The 24165-nt window shown below is 44.4% G+C and overlaps 1 protein-coding gene across 7 annotated transcripts in view; it reads right to left on the bottom strand.

Annotated features, from left to right (window-relative positions):
- Positions 1 to 827: 827 nt before the first annotated feature.
- mllt10 (MLLT10 histone lysine methyltransferase DOT1L cofactor) overlaps positions 828 to 24165 on the bottom strand; it is a 288280-nt gene continuing 264942 nt past the window's right edge. For 6 of the 7 annotated variants that reach the window (XM_072253813.1, XM_072253811.1, XM_072253812.1 and 3 more), the window contains 2 exons: positions 2722 to 2925; positions 828 to 2405 (listed from right to left, as the gene is read on the bottom strand). In XM_072253813.1, coding sequence (XP_072109914.1) covers positions 2361 to 2405; positions 2722 to 2925 — 249 coding nt within the window. In that variant the 3' untranslated portion in view covers positions 828 to 2360. The remainder of the gene's footprint in view (positions 2406 to 2721; positions 2926 to 24165) is intronic. The other variant, XM_072253815.1, reaches the window with a different exon arrangement.

Here is a 24165-nt window from a genome sequence, read left to right as displayed (position 1 = left end):
TAAGCTGTGATACTTGCCAAAGCGGGTGTTACTAAGTACTGACCATGCAGGGTGCCCAAACTTTTGCTTCGGGCCCTTTTACAGTTTCAGAATAAGAAAGGAAAAGATGGAAATAAAAAAGATTTCTTGTGTAAAATATTAAAGAAATGTGGCATCTTTAACTTTATGCCTTTTGGAAATCAGTTCATTTTTTACTCGCTTAGCTACTCACAGTAACAGAAATTTTGACCAGGGGTGCCCAAACTTTTGCATGCCATGGTATGCTTCTTGGTCTTGTAGATAAATTCTTGATGTCAAAAGCAATTATATTTAACAAGTTAAACTGCCTGGGAAATTTTTGGAATTGACCAGCAGCTTTGCTGTTGTCGAGTAGCAGGGCAAGTATTTTATATTTTTACTTTTATGTCTACTTTCTAACTCACTCATTTGAAGTTATCATATATCTGAGATTATGAACCACTGCTTTCATGTCATTGCAAAAATGCATACAAGCTTATACCAATGGTATGCAAGTCCTATAGGTACTGAGATAATGTTGCTTCTTGTAGCAATATCTATAAGAAGCTACGAGAAATCATTTAAAAAAGGGAAATGATAAGTAATTTCTGAAAATCATAATTTTTGAAACTCTCTACCCTAGAGAAACAAAATCAATGAATACGTTCAAAGATTCAGAAGGACAAATCTTTTTCAGTGGTATCTATGATTATAGGCAGCAAAACAGTTATTGAACACTGGGCCAGCCTATGTGTCATGTATTCATGAAGTAGGGTGCAAAATAATAAACATCTTTCTTCAAAATATTTTAAAAATTTAATTTTACTTTTATATGCAGAGAATTAACTTTGAGATAACTTAATTTTTCATGTACAATAGGTCAGCTGAAAAACTGAACATACAAAAACTGTTAAAACACAAGTAAAATTTCTTTGGAATCCAAAAGCACTCAGAAAATATTTATACAACACCACCATTATTTAAGCAACAAATAAATAAAATGTAAGCTAACTTTTGTTGTAGGCCACAGGAGGCAGTAAAGAAGTCATTAGGTACATTTTTCATAAAACCTAATTTGTAATAATGGTTTTAGCCACTCAATTATTAGCAAACCAGTAATGTATGCTCATAAGCAAATATTACTAACAATATTTGAGAACTTTTATATCATTTTTCAATACATTTGATATTTTACAACTAAGCAAAATAAACACTACAGCAAAATGTCTTCAAAATCTGTACAAAGTTTGTTAGAGATCAATCAGTGGGTTGAAAGTAAGAATCTAAAATGAACCACACTGATTTATTTGTCAATATCTACAAAATCCAGTTGGTCTTAATGCTTTTTTTCTAAAATTCCCCAGCATGTATAAAAATAAATTAATAAAATGATACTTTCCCACTCAACTGCATAACTGCTAATTAGAAATATTACAAACCAAAATATTGATGTTTTATTTCAATTTGCTATGAATTATGAAATTCACAAAGCATATTTACAGGTGAGAGATACAAACTGTGCAACATTCAACCTTGAAACTAATTATTACCAACTGCAAGTTTATGTAGAGGGGGCTGGTTTGGCCACAGAGAGCTGGGAATTCTTTCCAAGAAGAAAAATTCCTGCTGTCGAAACAGGAATTGTGATTGAGTGCATACTCAGCTGTCCAGAGCTATTTCACAATGGACTTCACAACAGGCACTTGGTTAGGCTGACAGCCAACACATCTCTCAAAGGAATCTTGCCCAGCAGCAGGCTAATCCATTTCTTCCTCTTTTATAGAGTGATCTGGTCCCCCAGTGACCAAAACTCTCAGAAGCCTACTGCACCACAACTGAGTACCCATGCTCGAAGTGGTCCTGGAAACATTCACAGCAAAGGGACAGAGAACAACACAAAATACATGCAACATAAAACTTGGAAAATGCAAATCCCAAGGCCTGTCCATCACATCAGCAGGACCAGGAATAATCACTGTGTCACTTTTTTGCAATGTAACTTGAGTTGACATTTATAAGATTTAGTTTTGCATTTAAAAATTGTAATTACACTAGTATCAAAATACACAAATAGAAGCATAAAATATTATTAATTCATGTTTTATGGGTGGTCATAATGAATTTATTTTTCAGATTCCTCCATACCAAAAGTTTTATGTTAGTGCAATTAAGCTGCAAAACTAGTAAACCACATGTGACAATTTAGGAATGGCTTATGGAAGTTTATTTTGGTTCTATTTTCTAGTGTGACAACCAGTGTATTTTCCACAATTATTCCAACTAAACACTGAGTAAGATTCATCCATTATGCAGCTGGTTGAGCTGCTACAACAAAACACATTCTGGAATTTGAAGGTCCTGTGTCAACTCTTCTCTTGTGTGACAGGGCTACCTTTTTCATTGAGCCTCTGGAAAGAAACAAAAAGATATGTTAAAATTATTCCGCACAACTTAAATTTTACCTCTCATAAATCCATGTTATTTTAAAAAATATTCTGCATTTTAAAGCATTAATATTTCAAAAATATTTATGAAACTTTTAAAAAACAATTTTATTAAATTAAATGCAGGAACATGTGTTTGAACCAAGACTCATTTAAATCAGATTGTGTTTGACTTTAACTTTGAAATATGATCCAATTAGACCTATAAAGATAAAATAGATTTTGTCCTGAACTACAACTGTTTTTTTAAAAAATTGCTGTTTCTAGATGTTAAACTTACTGGAACTTTTGGTGTGGAAGCTTCACTATGAATGGATATGAAAGGGTTAGGAGTTGCTGAGTGAAGTGGCTGTGTCTGGGCACTTGCCAGTAGGTTACTCATAGGAATGTGTGTTGTCCCAGTAATCTGTAGCTGCTGCAGCTCATGCTGATGTTGGTGGTGCTGTTGCTGCATTATCTGATAAAACAGAGCCTGATGTTGTTCCTAAATTTAAAGAAAGGCATAAGAAAATGTGCATTTCAAATTAACCGCATACGAACAACAAATCCTCTTATATCTTTCAGTTATTAGTACATGAATCAAAACAGGTAAAAATATAAGAGACAAGGTAATGTCATTGCTGAGCAGCAGGTTGGCAATAATATAAGAATATAAGAAAAAGTTTGCCTTTTATGGTGGCTCTACTAGTCAATAAGACCATGGTAAATCCAAACTTACCCTCAACCACATTCCTGCTTGCTTCCATTACCCTTGACTACCTTGTAGTTTAGATGTGTTAGTCTTGGTCTATAACATATTCCATTACTTCACTTCCACAGTACTACATGGTAGAAATATTTAGATATTCACAACTTTCAGAGAATTGCTTTTTCCTTATTGGTATTTTAAATGATCAACCGCTTTGTTTGAAATTCTGGCTATCTCAAGTGAGTGAATGATCCTTTCAGCATTCACCCTGTCAATCCCCCTCAGAATCTCAATCTTCTTTACAATGAGCATAGGCCAGTCTAGTGAACTTGGTTTCATTATGTCAGTTCCTTCCTCCTAGAATCCAGCAGTAAACCCTCTTTGCACTACTGTTGATGTAAGCAAATCCTTCCTTACAAATAGGGGCCAAAACTACAGTCATGAGCTTACCAGCATCCTGTATAGTTACATTTAAATAATCCTTATTGTTATACTCTGTACTCCTTGCAATAAAGGACAGAATTCCATTAGCCTTACTAGTAACTTATTGTACCTCTGTGCTATGTTTTGTTTCATGTATTATGAACTTCAAAATACTTTTGTACCTAACTTTTTAGTCTCGTTCTTAAACAACAATTTGCTTTTGTGTTCTTCCTTCCAAACTGAATAATCTCATATTTTCCTTATTATACTTAATTTTCCAATTTCTTGCCCATTTATTTAATCTACCCATATCTCTAAGCTTTTTGTGGCTTCATAATTTGCTAACCTATAACTCCACCAATTACCGTCCTACTTATAACCAAATGTAACATTCCTTTCTCACTCCAACCACTTCCACCTACATAATCTTCCCATATTTTATCTCCAAATGTTACTATGTTACCTTAGCTCAACTTTTTCAGACATCATCAAAAATTCAGTTGTGGAAATTGGTGATGACACATTAACAGCACGTGTTATTAGATTTTTCATTTCCAATTCATGTAAAACTTTTATCTTTATAAATACACTCCAATATTATTTTTCCAATGCATCTTTATATAATTGCTCTCATGCATGTTTTTTAGTTTTTATAAAATCCAGTCTCCAATACAAATACAAATCCTTTTATTTTCCTGTAACCACCACAATCTATAAACGTCTTTCCTTTAGCTCATGCATTTGGAAGGGCTTAAATTTTTAAAATGTGGGATATAGAGTCACATTTAAAGAAACATTTGTTTCAAACAGAGCTGCAGAATTAAAACTTGGCAGTAGGTTAAATACTGGGATGTAACATTACAAAGAATAAAAGTTGCCACACATTAAGGGAAAGGCAAACAGTGTCAGAAAAAAAAGATTACTAGACAGAACCAAGCTAAACGAGAATATAAAGAACTCTCAGGTGCACTTGCATATACAGTGCCTATAAATAAAAGTATTCTCTACTCCCCCCCCCCCACCCACCTGGAAGTGTTCATGTTTTATTGTTTTACAACATTGAATCACAGTGGATTTAATTTGGATTTTTTGACACACATCAACAGAAGTGATTTTTTCGTGTCATTGTGAAAACAAATTGGTCTAAATTTATTACAATTATTAAACACAAAATAATATAATCCATTCCATAATTACTCAACTCCTTCAGTCAGTATTTAGTAGATGTATCTTTGGCAGCAATTACAGCCTTGAGTCTGTGCTGGATAGGTCTCTATCAGCTTTGCCTATCTGGACACTGTAATTTGTCCTTATTCTTCTTTACAAAACTTCTAAAACCAAATGGCTGCAGCAGTGATAATTTGGTGTGTTATATTAAAGGGGTGAATACTTATGCAATCAATTATTTTCTGATTTATATTTGTAATTAACTTAGATCACTTTGTCAAGATCTGTTTTCACTTTGACATAAAAGCCATTTTCTGTTGATTAGTGTAAAAAAAAAGCCAAATTAAATCCACCGTGATTCAATGTTGTAAAACAACAAAACATGAGGACATCCAAGGCAGGTTGAATACTTTTTTATATGCACTATATGTAAACCTAGGAAGTGTGTAAACAAGGCTGGTGAGCTGTAGGTGCAATTATTCTTGTGGCAATAAGACAGAACTTGCTTCAAGAAAAATTGGAATAAATTTCAAACTGAAAGGATGTACTGTCTTCAGGAAAGATTCAGGATGTACAGAGGGATTTTGATCAGTTAGGTGAATGGGTTGCGGAATGGCAAATGGAATTTAATTTGGATAAGTGCAAGGTATTATAGTTTGGGAAGACAAATGAGGGAAAGACTTTCATTGTGAGTGGTGGGACCCTGGAGGATGTTTTAGAACAAGTAGTACAAATGTTTGGTTCTTTGAAAGTGGAGTCATAGGTAGTCACAGTGGAGAGGATGGCTTTTGGTATGCTGACCTTCATCAATCAGGCACTGAGTCCAGAATGTTATGGTTGTGTTGTAGTTGTACAATATATTAGTGAAGCTTCATTTGGACCAGTGTGTTCAGCTTTGGTCACCCTGCCATTAAGCTGGAAAGAGCAGAGAGATTTTGGAGGATGTTGTCAGGATTGAGTTATAAGACCACACCACTTTGGAGAAGAATTAGGTCATTTGGCCCATTGAGTCTGCTCCACCAATTGATCATGGCTGACCTATTTCCCTCTCAACTCCATTTCTCCTGCTTTTTCCTCATCACCTTTCATGCTTTGACTTATCAAGAACCTTTCACCCTCCACCTTAAATACACTCAATGACCTGCCCTCTGCAGCTGCCTGTGGCAATGAATTCCACATCTGGCTAAAGAAATACCTCAACTCAGTTCTAAATAGACATCCCTCCATTCTGAGATTGTGCCCTCTGGTCCGAAACTAGAGGAAACATCCTCTCCACATCAACGCTATTGAGGCCTTTGAACATTTGATAGGTTTCAATGAGATCCCCCTTATTCTGCTAAATTCCAGCAAGTACAGGCCCAGAGCCATCAAACACTCCTCATATGATAAGCTTTCCAATGCTGGAATAATTTTCCTGAACCTCCTTTGACCCCTCTCCAATGTCAGCCCATTCTTTCTTAGATATGGGACCGAAAACTGCTTACAATCGTTTAAGTGAGGCCTCTCATCAGTGCCTTGTAAAAGCTCAGCATTACATCCTTGTTTTATACTCTAGTCCTCTCGAAGTGAATGCTAACATTGTATTTGCCTTCCTCACCACCGACTCAACCTGCAAATTAACCTTTACAGAATCCTGCATGAGGACTTCCAAGTTGCTTTGCGCCTCAGATTTTTAAATTTTCACCCGATTTAGAAAATAGTCTATGCTTTTATGCTTTCTACCAAAGTGCATGACCATACACTTCCTGACACTGTATTCCATCTGTCACTTCTTTGCCCATTCTCCTGAGTTCTTCGCAGCCTCCCTGCGTTCTCAGAACTACTTGTCCCTTTACCTATCTTCGTGTCATCTGCAAACTTGGCCACAAACCCATCAATTCCATCATCCAATTTACTGCATACAACGTAAAAAGAACATTGATCCCCTGCAGAACATCACTAGTCACCGGCAGCCAATCAGAAAAGGCCCCCAATCTTTGCCTTCTGCCTATCAGCCAATGCTCTATCCATGCTAGTATCTTTCCTGTAATACCATGGGCTCTTATACTGCTATGCAGTCTCATGCATGGTACCTTGTCAAAGGCCTTCTTAAAATCCAAGTACACAACATCACTTGATTCTCCTTTATCTATCCAGCTTGTTATTTCCTAAAATAATTCCAACAGATTTCTCAGGCAAGATTTTCCCTTAAGGAAACCATGCTGCCTTTGGTCTACTTTATCATGTGCCTCAAGAACCCCAAAACCTCATCCATACAATTGACTCCGACATCATCCCAAACACTGAGGACATGCCAACTGGCTTAAATTTTCCTTTTTCTGTGTCTCTTCTTTCTTGAAGAGTGGAGTGACGTTTGCAATTTTCCAGTGCTCTAGAACCACAGCAGAATTTAGTGATTCTTGAAAGATCATTACCAATGCCTCCACAATCTCTTCAGCTACCTCTTTCAGAACCCTGGCGTGTAGTCCATCTGGTTTAGGTGACATATCTACCTTCAGACATATCAGCTTCCCAAGCACCTTCTCCCTAGTAATAGCAACTGCACTCACTTCTGCTCCTTGACACTCTTGACCTGACATACTGCTAGTGTCCTCCACAGTGAAGACTGATGCACAATACTTACTCAGTTCGTCCACAATTTCCTTATCCCCCATAACTTCCTCTCCGGTATCATTTTCCAATGGTTCAATATCTACTATCACCACTCTTTTACTCTTTATATATCTGATCAGCTTTTGGTATCCTCTTTAATATTATTAGCTAGTTTACCTTCATACTTAATCTTCTCACTCCTTATGGCTTCTTAGATGCCTTCTGGTTGGTTTTTAAAAGCTTCCCAATCCTCTAATTTCCCACTAACTGTTGGTCTATTATATGCCCTCTCTTTTGCTTTTATGTTGGTTTTCCCTTGTCGCCCACATGTATGTCATCCCGCCTATAGAATAATACTTCTTTGGAATGTATCTATCCTATGCCTTCCAAATTACTCCCAGAAACATCAGCCATTGCTGCACTGCCGTCATCCCTGGCAGTGTCCCCTTCCAATTAACTCTGGCCAGCTCCTCTCTCATGCCTCTGTAATTCCCATTACACCACTGTAATACTGAAACATTTGACTTTAGCTTCTCCCTCTCAAATTGCGGGGTGAATTTTATCATATTATGATCATTGCATCCTAAGGGTTATTTTACCTTAAGCTCCCTAATCGAATCTGGTTACAACACCCAATCCAGAAAAGCGGATGATCTCCTAGTGGGCTCAAGCACAAGCTGCTCTAAAAAGCCACCTCACAGTCATTCTACAAATTCCCTCTCCTGGGATCCAAAATCAGCACCAACCTGAATTTCCCAATCTATCAGCATATTGAATTACTATGACTATTGTAACATTTCCCTTTTGATATGCATTTTCTATCTCGAATTGTAATTTGTAGCCCACATCCTGGCTACTGTTTAGAGGCCTGTATATATCTCCCATCAGGGTCTTTTTACCTTTGCAGTTCCTTAACTCTATCCACCAGGATTCTACATCTTCCGATCCTATGTCACCTCTTTTTAATGATTTGATTTCATTTACCACCAACAGAGCCATGCCACTCCCTCTGCCTACATGTCTGTCCTTTCAATACAATATGTACCTTTGGATATCAAACTCCCAAATATAAATTTTATTAGTTATGGAGAGAGACTGAGCAGATTGGGAGGTTAATCAGTGAAGTGTAGGAGAATGAGAGTATAAAATCATGAGCAGCATAGATACAGTAAGGTGTACAGTCCTTTTCCCTGGGTTAGAAACATTTAAAAAAACATAGAAATCTACAGCACAGTACAGGCCCTTTGGTCCACAATACTGTACTGACCATGTAACCTACTCTAAAAACTGCCTAAAATTTCCCTACCACATAGCCCCCTATTTTTCTAAGCTCCTTGCACCTATCTAAGAGACTCTTAAAAGACCTTACTGTATCCGCCTCCAACACTGTCCCCGGCAGTACATGCCATGCACCCACCACTCTCCGTGTGAGAAACTTACCTCTGGCATCCCCTTGTACCTACCTCCAAGCACCTTAAAACTATGCCCCCTCATGTTAGCCATTTCAGCCTTGGTTATCCTCACGATCAGTACCTTTCATCCTCTTGTAAACCTCTATCAGGTCACCTCTCATTCTCCGTCGCTCCAAGGAGAGAAGGCCAAGTTCACTCAACCTATTCTCATAAGGATGTTCTCCAATACAGGCAACATCCTTGTAAACCTCCTCTGCACTCTCTCTATAGCATCCACATCCTTTCTGTAGTGAAGTGACCAGAACTGAAAACAGTACTCCAAGTGGGGTCTAACGAAGGACTTATGTAGCTTTAATACTGCCTCATGGCTCTTGAACTCAATCCCATGACTGATGAAGGCCAACACACCATACGTCTTCTTAACAACACTGCCAACCTCCGCAGCATCTTCGTGTGTCCTAAGGACTCGGACCCCAAGATCTCACTGATCTTCCACACTGCCAAAAGTCTTACTATTATATTATATTGTTTTCAATTTTGACCTACCAAAATGAACCACTTCACACTCATCTGGGTTGAACTCCACCGACCACTTCACAGCTCAGTTCTGCGACGTAGTGCTGTAGCCTCTGACAACCTTCCAGACTCTCCACAACACCCCCAACTTTTGTGTCATCAGCAAACTTACTAACTTACTTACTAACTTCTACTTCCGCATCCAGGTCATTTATAAAATTCACAAAGAAGAGGGGTCCCAGAGCAGATCCCTGTGGAACAGCACTGGTCCATGCAGAATACGAAGCATCTACAACCACCTTTTGCCTTCTGTGGGCAAGCCAATTCTGGATTCACAAAGCAAAGTCTCCTTGGATCCCATGCCTCCTTACTTTCTGAATGAGCCTCACATGGGAAACCTTATCAAATGCCTTACTGAAATCCATATACACTACATCCACTGTTCTACCTTCATCACTGTGTTTTGTTACATCCTCAAAGTATTCAGTCAGGTTCGTAAGGCATGACCTGCTCTTGACAAAGCTATGCCGACTATCCCTAATCAGATTATGTCCATCCAAATGCTCATAAATCCTGGCTTTCAGGATCTTCCCCAACAACTTGCCTACCACTGAAATAAGACTCACTGGTCTATAATCTCCTGTTTTTTCTCTACTCCCTATCTTGAACAAAGGACCAACATTTTTAACCTTCTGTAACGTTCCGTTATTTTGGCTCGTGTATGTCTAGGGGAAATCCCGCCCAGCACCTGCTTCAGCAGTCCCCTCAGGGTCAATCGTCGCCCGAATCAATCACAAACATCAATCATCAGCCAGCACACCCAGTAAATTTTAACACATACACTTTATAGATATTACTAATTCTAGGGCATTAATATACATGTGATACAGAGAGGAAAGTAATGAAAAAAAAAGGCGCCAACACTTATTCAAAGTCCAAGTTCTTCGCGCGCTACCGTTGGAGCTCAAGTTCGACGTCAGACGACCACCCGAATTCCGTCGACCCACGGCTCGGGACCACCCGAAGTGATCGACCGGAGCCTCTCCGCACGTCCGCCGTCCTCCTCGTCTCTCCTCCCGACTCCCCGCCAAAACTCAGTCCACAGTCATATCATACAGCATGGCATCCGAAAACAAAACGATACATAACCACCCATTGGCTAATAGCACCCTCTTATCACCCTCTAAACCACAATAAACTGCTAGCGCAAACTCTCTGCAGCGTTAAAACACAACAAAGCCGCATTCCACAGATTAACATAACAAAAATCGCCATTTTAAATGTAACAAAAGAAAGACCCCGTACACTCTCCCCCCACCTAAAAAAAGTCATGCCCTCATGACGTTAACAGAATTCACTAGTACTCCTTGTAAAACACAAAACCCAACCCAGGTGCATAAAGCAGTGACATAACTTTGCAGGGCAGTAGAGATTACACCCTGCTCTCCCGGCGCTATATAAGTGAGTCTTTCCGGGGGATGCCTACTCCTCTGAGGCCTCAGGACTTCCTCTGTGGACTCTCCCTGTTCAGACACCCCAGGTGACCCCTCGAGCCGATCTGTCGGACCTTCCCCTTCACCGGGATCCCTCTGCCCCGGTGAGCCCTCTGGCTCGGGTTCTGCCTCCACCCTCTCCTCCCCCAATGCCGGCTGTAATACAGGCGGCTCTGCAACACCCTCCCTCGGTCCCCCTGACTCAGTGATGGAAGGGCCAAGAGTCTCTTCTCCTGGCACCGGGGAATCAGCGAACGGAAGCAGGTACCACACGTCCGAATCATCATCTTCCGATGACGTATCCCTTCTCGAGGTGGGGACCGGCCCCGTTTTCTTCGCAGCGGCCTCTTCCCGCGCCCCGCGCCCTCGCAGAGTCCTCGTACTAGGAGTAAACTCCCATTCGGACTCTAGGTCCATCTTCACCTCTTGACCCAGAGGCAACAGGTGGTTCCGATGGAGTACCTTGACAGGCCCCTGCCCGCCCTCAGGTCTCACCCGGTAAACCGGGAGATTCGGCATCTGACTCTCCACCACATATGGGGTGGCTGCCCAACGGTCCGCCAACTTGTGCTTACCCTGTAGTCCTAAATTCCGGATGAGGACTCGGTCTCCCGGCAATAGCTGGACGAACTTTACCTTCTGATCATACCTCCTTTTATTCCGCTGGTTCTGCTTGGTGGCTGCCGCCTCAGCCAACTCGTACGCCCTTTTCAACTCTCTCCTCATATCGGACACGTACTTCAGACATGGCTTCGAAGGTATTTCCCCCGCTTCAGTCCCAAAACACAGATCAATGGGCAACCTCGCTTCCCGTCCGAACATCAGATAGTAGGGCGAGTACCCCGTAGCATCATTGCGAGTACAATTGTAACAATGAACCAAATGGGCGATGTGCTGACTCCACTTACTCTTCCGTCCAATCTCCAAGGTGCCGAGCATGTCCAGCAGGGTCCGGTTAAACCTCTCGGGCTGAGGATCACCCTGAGGGTGATAGGGGGTGGTTCTGGACTTTTCAACCCCAAGCATATCCAGCAATTCATGGATAAGCCTGCTCTCGAAGTCCCGTCCCTGATCACTGTGGATCCGCCGGGGAAGGCCATAATGAACAAAGTACTTCTCCCATAACACCTTCGCCACTGTAGTCGCTTTCTGATCCTTAGTAGGAAAAGCCTGCGCATATCTAGTGTAGTGATCCGTGAGGACCAAAACATTCGCGGTATTGCTGGTGTCCGGCTCAATAGACAGGAAATCCATACACACCAGGTCCATGGGTCCTGCACTCTGCAAGTGGGATAACGGAGCCGCCTGCGCAGGCAAGGTCTTCCTCCTGACGCAACGGCTACAGGTCTTACAGTATTCTTCCACCTCCCCCCTCATCCGGGGCCAGTAAAACCGGTCCTTGACTAATCCATAGGTCTTCTCTACCCCTAAGTGCCCGGAATCATCATGTAGAGCCTGAAGCACAGCCTTTCGATACTTCTCGGGCATGACCAGCTGCCAGCGCCGGGGGTGGTCCGGAGGCGAAGTGACTCGGTACAGGACGTGGTTCTTCAGCTTCAACCGGGGCCACTCCTTCAGTAGTAGAGGAACGGAGGCATGTTTCGCCTTCTCCACCTGCCCCATATCACCCTGGCTAACCGCGTACCAGATAGTGCCAAGGCTTGGGTCATCACGCTGAGCCGCCTGTACTTCCTGGTGACTCAACTCCGGCAGCTGCCGGTTCCTCAGAGCAGTCACATTACAGTAACCAGTGGGCAGCGCGTCACCGTCAGCCCCCAGTTGATCTACTGCCCGATCCGTTCCCATCTGTGCTCCTACTTCCCCGTCGCTCCCAACTTGACACATGGCCTTTACTCCCTGGGCAGGGACACTCTTCCACTCCTCGGCCGTGCCCGACTCGTCGTGCGCCCGACGAGACAGGGCATCTGCATCGATGTTCCGACTCCCCGGGCGGTACTTCAGGCTGAACTCATAGGCAGACAAGGCTGCTACCCACCGGTGCCCAGTAGCGTCCAGCTTCGCCGAAGTCAGGATATAAGTGAGGGGGTTGTTATCAGTTCTCACTTCAAACTGGGCCCCGTATAGGTAGTCACTCAACTTGTCTACCACCGCCCATTTCAATGCCAAGAACTCCAGCTTGTGAGTGGGATAGTTTCTCTCAGATGGCGACAAGCTCCGACTGACAAACGCCACTGGCCTCAATCCGTTTCCCTGTTCCTGGTACAGAACAGCCCCAAGACCCTCGTGACTGGCATCAGTGTGTAGAACATACGGCTTCCGGGGATCAGCAAAAGCCAACACTGGGGCCTGTGTCAGCGCCCTTTTTAGAGATTGGAACGCCTCCTCACATTGAGCATCCCACCTCACTCCAAAAGGCTCCCCCGGGTTCAAGTATCCTCCTACCTCCGACCCTCGGTCTCCCTTCCTCCTCCTCCCCCCCATAGGTGGATAGCCACACAACAGCTGGTTCAATGGATGACTCATTTTCGCATATCCTTTCACGAATCGCCGGTAATATCCGCAAAACCCCAAAAACGAGCGTAAGGCGCTCACCTTCTGAGGTCTCGGCCAGGTGGTGACTGCGGCTATCTTATCCGGATCGGTGGCCACTCCATTTCGCGAGATTATGTGCCCAACATAACTGACTGACGTCTTACAGAACTGGCATTTATCCAGGGAAAGTTTTAACCCTTCCTCTTTCAGCCGACTCAGCACCTTCAGCAGCCGCTCCTCATGTTCCTCCAACGTAGATCCGAACACTATCAGGTCGTCCAGGTACACCAATACCTCCAGCAGGTTCATGTCCCCCACTGTCCGCTCCATGAGCCGCTGAAAGGTGGCTGGGGCCCCCGAGATACCTTGGGGCATTCGTTCGAACTGGAAAAACCCCAGGGGACAGATAAAGGCTGTCTTCTCCTTATCAGTCTCGCTCATCGGAATCTGGTAATACCCACTCCGCAAATCCAATACACTGAACCACTGTGCACCACTTAGACAGGCCAATGCATCTTCCACCCTCGGGACCGTATATTGGTCGGGAACAGTGCGGCGGTTCAGGGTCCTATAGTCCACGCACATGCGTACCTTCCCATTTTTCTTCCTTGCCACCACTATGGGGGACGCATATGGGCTTCGGGCCTCCGCAATAATCCCGGCATCTTTCAACTGCCGCAAGTGCTGCCGCACATCCTCCACATCTGCTGGGGCCAACCGCCGCGACCTCTCCCTAAACGGGGTGTCATTTGTTACCCGAATGGTGTGCCGAGTGCTCTTGGAAAACCCTACATCAAACTCGCCCTGAGAAAAGACATCCCCTAACTTCAGCATCTTCTCCACCAGCCTGCTCTTATACGCCGGCGGTACAGGGGAGTTTTCAAAATTAAAGGCCTCCTCGGTCAGCCGCCCCCCGTCTCCCAATAGTTCTCTTCCAGTGGGCTTCACAGGGGCGCTGGACATCACCGTCACCGGGAACAAGTGCGCGAGGGGCATCCCGCGCTTAAAGGTGATCTCCCTCTCCGTTATGTTCCGTATCATCACCCCCATCCGCCGTGCCTGTACAGCTGAGGGCCTCTGCAATTCAGGTCTCACCAGCGCCCCAGCCGGGAACCAGAACTCCCTTTCCAGGTCGTCGGGGGCGTCTACTAGCAGGGCCTCTCCCGGCGGCAATCCGGGGAATCTGGGGGTTCCCATCACTAATGCCGCCTCCCCTGGCTGTATCACCTTAGGCCTCGCCTGAGTGCACCACACCGTCCCTCGTCTGCACTCCGGGTCCAGCCCCTGGGGGTCACTCACTCCTTCGTACACTCCTCGGAACACGGGGTGTACCGAGAGGGTCTCCAAAAAGTTCTCCCCCCCCTTCTTCTTACAGGCTCCCAAGAGCCGTCGCACCAGAGGGGAGTTAGTCCCCACCAACAGGGCAGCACCACCGGTCTCCACCGGATCCGGACAAACCAACACCAGCGTCTCAAAGGCTTCCGATACTCCCACATCTCCCTCTGAAAATTCCACTCTCACTGACAAGTATCCATCGTACGGGTAATCACCATCACTTATGCCCCAAATCTCCAATGCGTTAAACGGAGTTACTGCCAAATGCTTCAGATATTGGTTGTAGAACGACCGGTACAGTAAGGTAACCTGCGACCCGGTGTCAAGGATGGCTTTCGCAAAGATCCCCTCTATCCGTAGGGACACGCTGGAACGGGGTCCCACCAGCCCATCAGGAATTTGGGCTTGTTTGTTCCGGGGTTCCATAGGGGTTTTCTGGGAACGTGTTCCTCCCGAGACTCCAGTCCGTTCCCTCACTGAGCCTCTCTTAAGTTTCCCGACACCTCTCCCTTCTTGGTGGCCTGGGGGCCCTCCCCCCTCGGCGCATTTCGTCTCTCACAATCCTTCCGTAAGTGGCCAGCTTCCCCACAGTGGTAGCACGCCCCCGGCCACTCACATTCCCGGCGGAAATGCCCCTCTCTCCCACAGTTATAGCACCCACTACTCGCCGCCTCTCTCCTCCCGATACGGGCCCCCGAGGACCCCTTGGATTTCTCTGGTCTCATCCCGGCTACCACCTCCTGAACCGCTGAAGACCGTCCCTGAGGGTCCGAGCCCCCTGGTCGGCCCAAAGCACACTCCTCGGCCCGTACCTCTCGGATCAGCCGTCCGAATGATGGAGGGGAGCTCTGCTTAAATGACTGCCGTACACTCCAAGCCACCCTGTCATCCTCCCGGGAACCGCTACATATCTGGCTCATCCTTAACTCCGCCACATCGTCCTCCCTCACTATACCTCGTCGCAGCAACCCCGTAAGCTTTCCTTCCAGCCTGAAAGCATAGTCGGAGAGCTTTTCCCCTCTTCTCTGCCCCATCCGTTGAAACTCTGCTAAATGCCGCCAGGGATCCCCTGACAGTCCAAACACTTCCTCCAAAGCGTCTAAACACTCCGATAGGGAAGCCAAGGGGCGTGCCGCTCTCAGATCGCGGACCACCCGGGCTGCCCCGCCCCTTAAGCTTTCCACCAATCGCTGTCTCTTTTCCTCATCCGAAACTGGCCACACCTCTAACAATTGGGATGTATCTTCAACCCAGGTCTCATAGTCATCCTCCCCTTCCGGGGTGGGCTTGGCTCCCGAGAAAATTCTCAGCTTCGGGCGGTGCACCTCAACCCTTCTCGCCAGGGAGATAATGGCAGCCGTTAACTCGGCAGTCTCCTCAAGCCCATGGGGGCGAGGCCTGGCCAAACCTTCCCACTCCGCACCTCTACCTCTTGCTACGGGCACCCGGCCGGGGGCCTCAACTAGCTCCTCCGGCACCTCCTCACTTGCGTCCTCGGGGAGGGTATGGAGACCCCACGGCCCCGCCTCCCCCTGGACATGGACTGTCGCTGGTAATTCTAAAGCCATGACGTCGGCACTCGCCCGCACCAACATCCAGCAAGCCTCCAGTTCTTTCCCACCCCTTCTAGCTACAAGTTCTACCTGCCCGATACCTTTAATCAAACTCAACCCTCGCACCAGTACCTCTGCCGGAATGCGATAATCGACCCCGCTTACCACACACGCATGATTCACCGGTACCTCCTCCATTTCACACCAACTTACAATCTTATCTCGCTCCATCTTCACACCACTTACCGCAACCACAAGTACAACTTTCCCGAAAAAAAAATCCAAATCCCGGACGAGCCCCCACTTGTAACGTTCCGTTATTTTGGCTCGTGTATGTCTAGGGGAAATCCCGCCCAGCACCTGCTTCAGCAGTCCCCTCAGGGTCAATCGTCGCCCGAATCAATCACAAACATCAATCATCAGCCAGCACACCCAGTAAATTTTAACACATACACTTTATAGATATTACTAATTCTAGGGCATTAATATACATGTGATACAGAGAGGAAAGTAATGAAAAAAAAAGGCGCCAACACTTATTCAAAGTCCAAGTTCTTCGCGCGCTACCGTTGGAGCTCAAGTTCGACGTCAGACGACCACCCGAATTCCGTCGACCCACGGCTCGGGACCACCCGAAGTGATCGACCGGAGCCTCTCCGCACGTCCGCCGTCCTCCTCGTCTCTCCTCCCGACTCCCCGCCAAAACTCAGTCCACAGTCATATCATACAGCATGGCATCCGAAAACAAAACGATACATAACCACCCATTGGCTAATAGCACCCTCTTATCACCCTCTAAACCACAATAAACTGCTAGCGCAAACTCTCTGCAGCGTTAAAACACAACAAAGCCGCATTCCACAGATTAACATAACAAAAATCGCCATTTTAAATGTAACAAAAGAAAGACCCCGTACACTTCTAATCCTCTGGTACTTCTCCAGTACATATTGATGATGCAAAGATCATTGCCAAAGGCTCAGCAATCTCTTTGCTTGCTTCCCACAGCAGCCTGGGGTATATCTTGTCCGATCCCGGTGACTTATCTAACTTAATGCTTTACAAAAGCTCCAACATGTCCTCTTCTTTATGTCTATGCACTCAAGTATTTTAGTCCGCTGTAAGTCATCCCCACAATCGTCAAAGTCCTTTTCACTAGAGAATACCGAAGCAAAGTATTCATTCAGTAGCTCTGCTACCTCCTCCAGCTCAATGAATATTTTCACTCTTGCTCCTGATTGGTCCTATTCTCACACTGCTCATCCTCCTGCTCTTCACATACTCGTAGAATGCCTTGGGGTCTTACTTAATCCTGCTCGCCAAGGCCTTCTCATGGTCCCTTTTAGCTCTCCTAATTTCATTCTGGAGCTCCTTCCTGGCACCTTTGTAATTTTCTAGAGCTCTAACAGTACCTAGTTTCTTGAACCTTCTATAAGCTTTTTTTCTTCTTAACTAAAATTTCTACATCCTTTGTACACCCTGGTTCTTTTACCCCACCATCCTTTCCATGCTTCAAAGGAACGTACCTATGCAGAACACCATGCAAATGTTCCCTGAAAACATCTGTTCCCAAGTTCCTGCCTCATAGTATCATATTTCCCCCACCCCAATTGTTTTCCCAAACTCTGCCCCTATTCCTCTCCAGCCCCATGGTAAAGGAGATAGAGTTGTGATCACTAACTTCAAAATGCTCTCCCACCGACAGATGATACTTGATCAGGTTCATTTCGACCTGTGTCAGGAGGGGCAAGATCCAAGAAAGGCAAGTGTTGGACCTGGTTAATGAAGGCGTCGGCAAGATCAAAGTGGCAGGGTTGCGTGACACTGAATCTCAAGTGACGAGATCAAAAAGTACAAGAGGGCTGATTCGCCTACTACCGGAATTACTCTCAACATAAGCCCAGTAGTTGGCTTATCTACATATTGTGCCAGGAAACCTTCCTGAACACACCTAACAAACTCCACCCCATCTAAACCCCTTGCTCTAAGGAGATGCCAATCAATATTAGGAAAGTTAAAATCACCCATCACAACAACCCTATTATTATTGCACTGTCCCAGAATTTTCCTCCCTATCTGTTCCTTGATGTCTCTGTTACTACTGGGGTGGTGGGGGGGGGGGGTTATAAAAACACCCAGTAGAGTTTATTGGCCCCTTCCTGTTTCTGATTACATCCACAATGACTCAGCAGACAATCCCTCCAAGACTTCCTCCTTTTCTGCAGCCACGATACTATCCCTGATTAGCAGTGCCATTCCCCAACCTCTTTTGCCCCTCCACTGTCCTTTTTGAAACATCTAAAGCCCGGCACACTCAGCAGCCATTCCAGCCCCTGAGACACCCAAGTCTCTGTAATAGCCGCGACATCATAGTTCCACATGTTGATCCTTTTTCTAAGTTCATCTGCCTTGTTTATGATACTCTTTGCATTAAAATACACCCCACACCATCTGACTGAGTACTTCTTTGCCCTGTTATCTGCCTGTCCTTCCTCATAAACACCCTACAAGCTGTCACTACTTGTGCGCCAACCGCCCCATCCTCTGCCTCTTCACTTCGGTTCCCACCCCCCCTGCAAATCTAGTTTAAACCCTCCCCAAAAAAATTAGCAAACCCCCTTCCCAGGATATTGGTTCCACTCCAGTTCAGGTGCAACACGTCCCACTTGAACAGGTCACCCCTTCCCCAGAAAAGGTTCCAATGATCCAAGAACTTGAAACTCTGTCACCTACACCATCTCCTCAGTCACTCATTGCACTATCTTCCTGTTCTAACCTTCACTAGCTCATGGCACTGGGAGGATTCTGCAGATTACCAGCTTGGAGGTCCTGCTCTTCAGCCTCCTTCCTAACTCCCTAAACTTACTTCACAGGACCTCTACCCCTCTCCTGCCTATGTCATTGGTACCAACATATACCACGACCTCCCGCTGCTCACCCTCCCTTCAAGAATATTCTGCAACTGCTCAGAGACATCCTGGACCCTAGCACCTGGGAGGCAACACACTATCCTGGTGTCTCTTTCGCTGCCGCAGAATCTCCTATCTGTCCCCCTAACTATGGAGTCCCCTATGACTATTGTTCTGCCTGATTTCACCCTACCCTTCTGAGGCTCAGAGCCGACCATTGGTCTGGCTGCTGCTGCCTTGCCCAGATACATCATCCCACCTCAGCAGTGCCCATAGGGGTATGCCTGTTGCTGGGGGGAATAGCCACATGGGGACCCTGCCCTGACTTCCTTCTCCCTTCACCTGTCACGATGTTCACACATCTATTCCCTGAATTCTGCACTCTGGGTGCAATCACCTGCTCAAAAGTCATATCTAACAATTGCTCTGCTTCCAGGATGATCCTAAATTCATCCAACTCCAGCTCCTTAATGTGGCCTTTCATGAGCTGGGGTTGGCTGCACTTTCCACAGGTGTGGTCATCAGGGAGACGACCAGGTTCCATGAATTCCCACGTCCTACAGGAGGAGCATTCCACTGCCACATCTGCCATCTTGCCTGCACTGTACAGTGGGAAACCAAATCCTCTAAACTGTTTCTTCAACCTCAGCCTATTCTCACAAAGCCTCTTGAGTCAAACTCTGATGCTCCTACTCTCACTGCTGGCCTACTCCCAACAATGACCGCCCTGCCTGCCCCTTCTGTACTTTTATTTAATTCACAGTGCTCTGCTCCCAGTGCTGATGTCCCTCTGGAATGTCCGAAGAACCGCAAAGCTCTCCTTTTGTACAAGTTTTGCCAACCTGCAAGTAACCTCTTCAAAGTCTCTGGGTTAGGGAATCAAGAACTAGAGAGCATATGTTTAATGTGAGAAGGAAAAAAAATAATAGGGACCTGAGGGGTAACTTTTTCATCCAAAAGGTGGACAGTATATGAAATGAGCTGCCAGAGGAAATGGTTGAGACAAGAGTGTGGAGGTTAAGATTAGGGGTAGGGTCTAGGGATGGCGGTAAGGTGCTGGAGGGGAGGGGAGTGTGGAGGTTAGGGTTTAGGGGTGGTGATGAATCAGCATATAGGAAGGAGATTGTAAATCTGGTTGAGTTGTGCCACAACTACAACCTCTTACTTAATATCAGTAAGACCAAGGAGTTGATTATTGGCTTCAGGAGGAGGAAACTGGAGATCCAGGAGCCAATTCTCAATTCTCAGAGAGGGACAGCAACTTTAAATTCCTCACTGTTATCATTTCAGCGACTTGTCCTGGGCCTAGCACAAGATGTAATTATGAAGAAAGCACATTAGTGGATCTACTTCCTTAGAAGTTTGCAAAGATTTGGCATGACAAACTTTGCAAAACTTGTAAAGGTGTGAGGTGGAGAGTATATTGACTGGCTGTATCACAGCCTGGTATGCAAACACCAATCCCCTTAAACGGAAATTCTTACAAAAAGTACATATTATCCAGTCCATCATGAGAAAAGCCCTCCCTATCATCGAGCACATCTATATGGTACGGTGGCACAGAAAACCATCAACCATCAAGGACCCAGTTAATCAACCCTCAACCATCAAGCTCACTTTCAAGGACTCTTCATCTCATGTTCTCAATATTTATTGCTTATTTATTATTATTATTTCTTTATTTTGAATTTGTATTTGCAAAGTTTCTTTTGCATACTGGTTTTGGAAGTATGTTCAGGAGAACTTTCTTGCTCAGCACACTTTTGGCCAAACACAGAACTTAGCTTTTTTGACCATAAGATATAGGAGCAGTAGTAGACCATTCAGCCCAGCGAGTCTGCTCCACCATTCAATCATGGGCTGATCCAATTCTTCCAGTCATCCCCACTCCCCTGCCTTCTCCCCATACCCTTTGATGCCCTGACTAATCAAGAACCTATCTATCTCTGCCTTAAATACACCCAATGACTTGGCCTCCACAGCCCTTTGTGGTAACAAATTCCACTGACCCTCTGACCAAAGTAATTTCTCTGCATCTCTGTTCTAAATGGACGTCCTTCAATCCTGAAGTCATGCCCTCTTGTCCTAGACTCTCCTACCATGGGAAATAACTTTGCCATATGTAATCTGTTCAGGCCTTTTAACATTCGGAGTGTTTCTACGAGATCCCCCCTCATTCTCCTGAACCCCAGGGAATATAGCCCAAGAACTGCCAGATGTTCCTCATATGGTAACCCTTTCATTCCTGGAATCATATCTTCTCCGAATCTCTCCAATGTCAGTATATCCTTTCTAAAATAAAGAGCCCAAAACTGCATACAATACTCCAAGTGTGGACTCACGAGCGCCTTATAGAGCATTCGCCACCTTCACCATCGACTCAATCTGGAGGTTAACCTTTAGGGTATACTGCACAAGGACTCCCAAGTCCCTTTGCATATCTGCATTTTGAATTCTCTCACTATCTAAATGATAGTCTGCCCGTTTATTTCTTCCACCAAAGTGCATGACCATACACTTTCCAACATTGTATTTCATTTGCCACTTCTTTGCCCATTCCCCTAAACTATCCAAGTCTCTCTGCAGGCTCTCTGTTTCCTCAACACTACCCACTCCTCCACCTATCTTTGTGTCATTGGCAAATTTAGCCACAAATCCATTAGTCCCATAGTCCAAATCATTGACATACATCGTGAAAAGCAGTGGTCCCAACACCAACCACTGTGGAACTCCACTGGTAACTGCAGCAAGCCAGAATAGGATCCCTTTATTCCCACTCTCTATTTTCTGCCGATCAGCCAATGCTCCACCCATGCTAGTAACTCCCCTGTAATTCCATGGGATCTTATCTTGCTAAGCAGCCTCATGTGTGGCACCTTGTCAAAGGTCTTCTAAAAATTCCAAGTATACCACACCTACTACATCTCCTTTGTCTACCCTGCTTGTAATTTCCTCGAAAAATTGCAGCAGGTTAGTCAGGCAGGATTTTCCTTTCAGGAAACCATGCTGGCTTTGGCCTATCTTGTCATGAGCTTCCAGGTACTCTGTAATCTCATCACTACCAATCGACTCCAACAACTTCCCTACCACTGATGTCAGGCTAACAGGTCTATAGTTTCCTTTCTGCTGCCTCCCACCCTTCTTAAATAGTGGATTTTGGATTTGGTTTTGAGAAATGCATTGGCCCAAATAGAGCAAGGTGCCAATAGAGTAACATCAAGTAAACAGTCAGAATATTGTGAGATTTAGAATAGCAATGGAAAAGAGTATACAGTGGTGCAAGAGAGTTTGTGAATCCTGTAGGATGTTCTCTGTTTCAGCATAAATAAAACGTGATCAGATCTTCATCTCGGTTCTAAAACTAGATAAAGAAAACCCAATAAAATAAATAAAACCAAAAACACTAGACTTGTTAATTTATTTATTGAAAAAAAATGATCCAATAATACATGATTTGTTGGAAAAGGTATGTGAACCTCTGGGGTAATGCCTTCTATATAAGTTATTAGTAGTAAGGTGTTCCAATCAATGAGTGAGATTGTAAATGTGGGTTGTAGGGGTACACTACCCTATAAAAAATACACAAAAGCAGGTTACTGACTGAACCTGCTCTTCTCAAGAAAGATCTGTTTATGTGCACCATGCCTCGATCAAAACAACTTTCAGAGGACCTTAGAAGATGAATTGTGGAGAAGTATGAAGCTGGAGAAGGCTACAAAAACATTTCTAAAGAACCGAGTGTTCACCAGCCCACAGTAAGAGATATTGTCTACAAATGGAGGAAATTCAGTACTAGTGCTACTTTCACTTAGGAGTGGGCATCCTGCAAAGAACACACCAAAAGTATGTGCAATGCTGAAGAAGGTGAAAAAGAACTCAAAGGGTGACAGCAAAAAGACCTGCAGACATCTCAAGAACTTGCTGAAGTCTTGCTCCAATGTCCACTATAAGAAGAACATGGAACAAGAATGATGTTCGTGGAAGGACACCATTTTCTTCAAACAAAAACATTGCTGCATTTCTCAAGTTTGCGAAAGACCACGTGGATGTTCTACAATGCTTCTGGAAGAATGTTCTGTGGACAGATGAGACCAAAGTTAAACTTTTTGGCAGAAATCCACATTGCTATGTTTGGAGGAAAAAGGGCACTTCACATTAACACCAAAATCTCATCCCAACTGTGAAGCATGGTGAAAGAACCATTATGGTTTGGGGCTGCTTTGCTTCCTCAGGACCTGGACAGATTGTAATCGTTGAGGGAACATTGAATTCAAAATTGTATCAAGACATTTAACAGAAGAATATCAGGATAGCAGTCCATCACCTGAAGCTTCACAGAAGCTGGATGATGCAATAAGACAATGATCTGAAAGACAAGAGTAAATCAACAACAAAATGGTTTAAAAAGAAGAAAATCTGTGTTTTGGAATGGTCGAGTCAAAGTCCTGACCTTAATCCTATAGAAATGTTGTGGAAGGATCTGAAGCAAGCAGTTCCTGCAAGGAAGCCCACCAAGATCCCAGAGGTGAAGCAGTTTTGTAAGAAGGAATGGTCTAAAATTCCTCCAAGCCAATGTGCCAGACTGGAACAGTTACCAGAAATATTTGGTTGAAGTTATTGCTGTACAAAGGGGTCACACTCATTTCTGAAAACAAAGGTTCACATATTTTTTCCCAACAAATACATGTAATATTGGATCATTTTTCTAAATAAATAAATGAACAAGTAGAACCTTTTTGTGTTATTTATTTAATTGGGTTCTCTTTATCTAGTTTTAGGACGTGTGATGATTTGATGAGCTTTTAGGTTATAGTAATGCAGAAACAGAGAAAATTCTACACGGTTCACAAACTTTCTCGCACCATTGTCGGTCTCTCCAAGGTGAAAATAATTAATTGGAGATGGGCCAACATCCATGGAGTGAGAAGTGGTCTAGTTCAGGTAAAGTGGAATTAAAACTGAGACACAAGATTGCACTTAAACATCAGAAAACCTTTAAACTGGAGAGGTTCTAATTATAGTCAGATATATTCCCATGAGGAATGAGGAAAAAGAAATTAAAGGAAGAGTTCTATGATGATAAAACTGACTTAAAAATAGATGTTGAAAAGAAAGAGCATTTGCGATTGCAGATTGTTACACA

The sequence above is a fragment of the Mobula birostris genome, chromosome 3 (assembly GCF_030028105.1).
Source record: "Mobula birostris isolate sMobBir1 chromosome 3, sMobBir1.hap1, whole genome shotgun sequence".
NCBI classification, from domain to species: Eukaryota; Metazoa; Chordata; class Chondrichthyes; order Myliobatiformes; family Myliobatidae; genus Mobula; species Mobula birostris.
The sequence above is the reverse complement of the archived record's forward strand: the minus strand, read 5'-3'. Positions and strand labels throughout refer to the sequence as shown.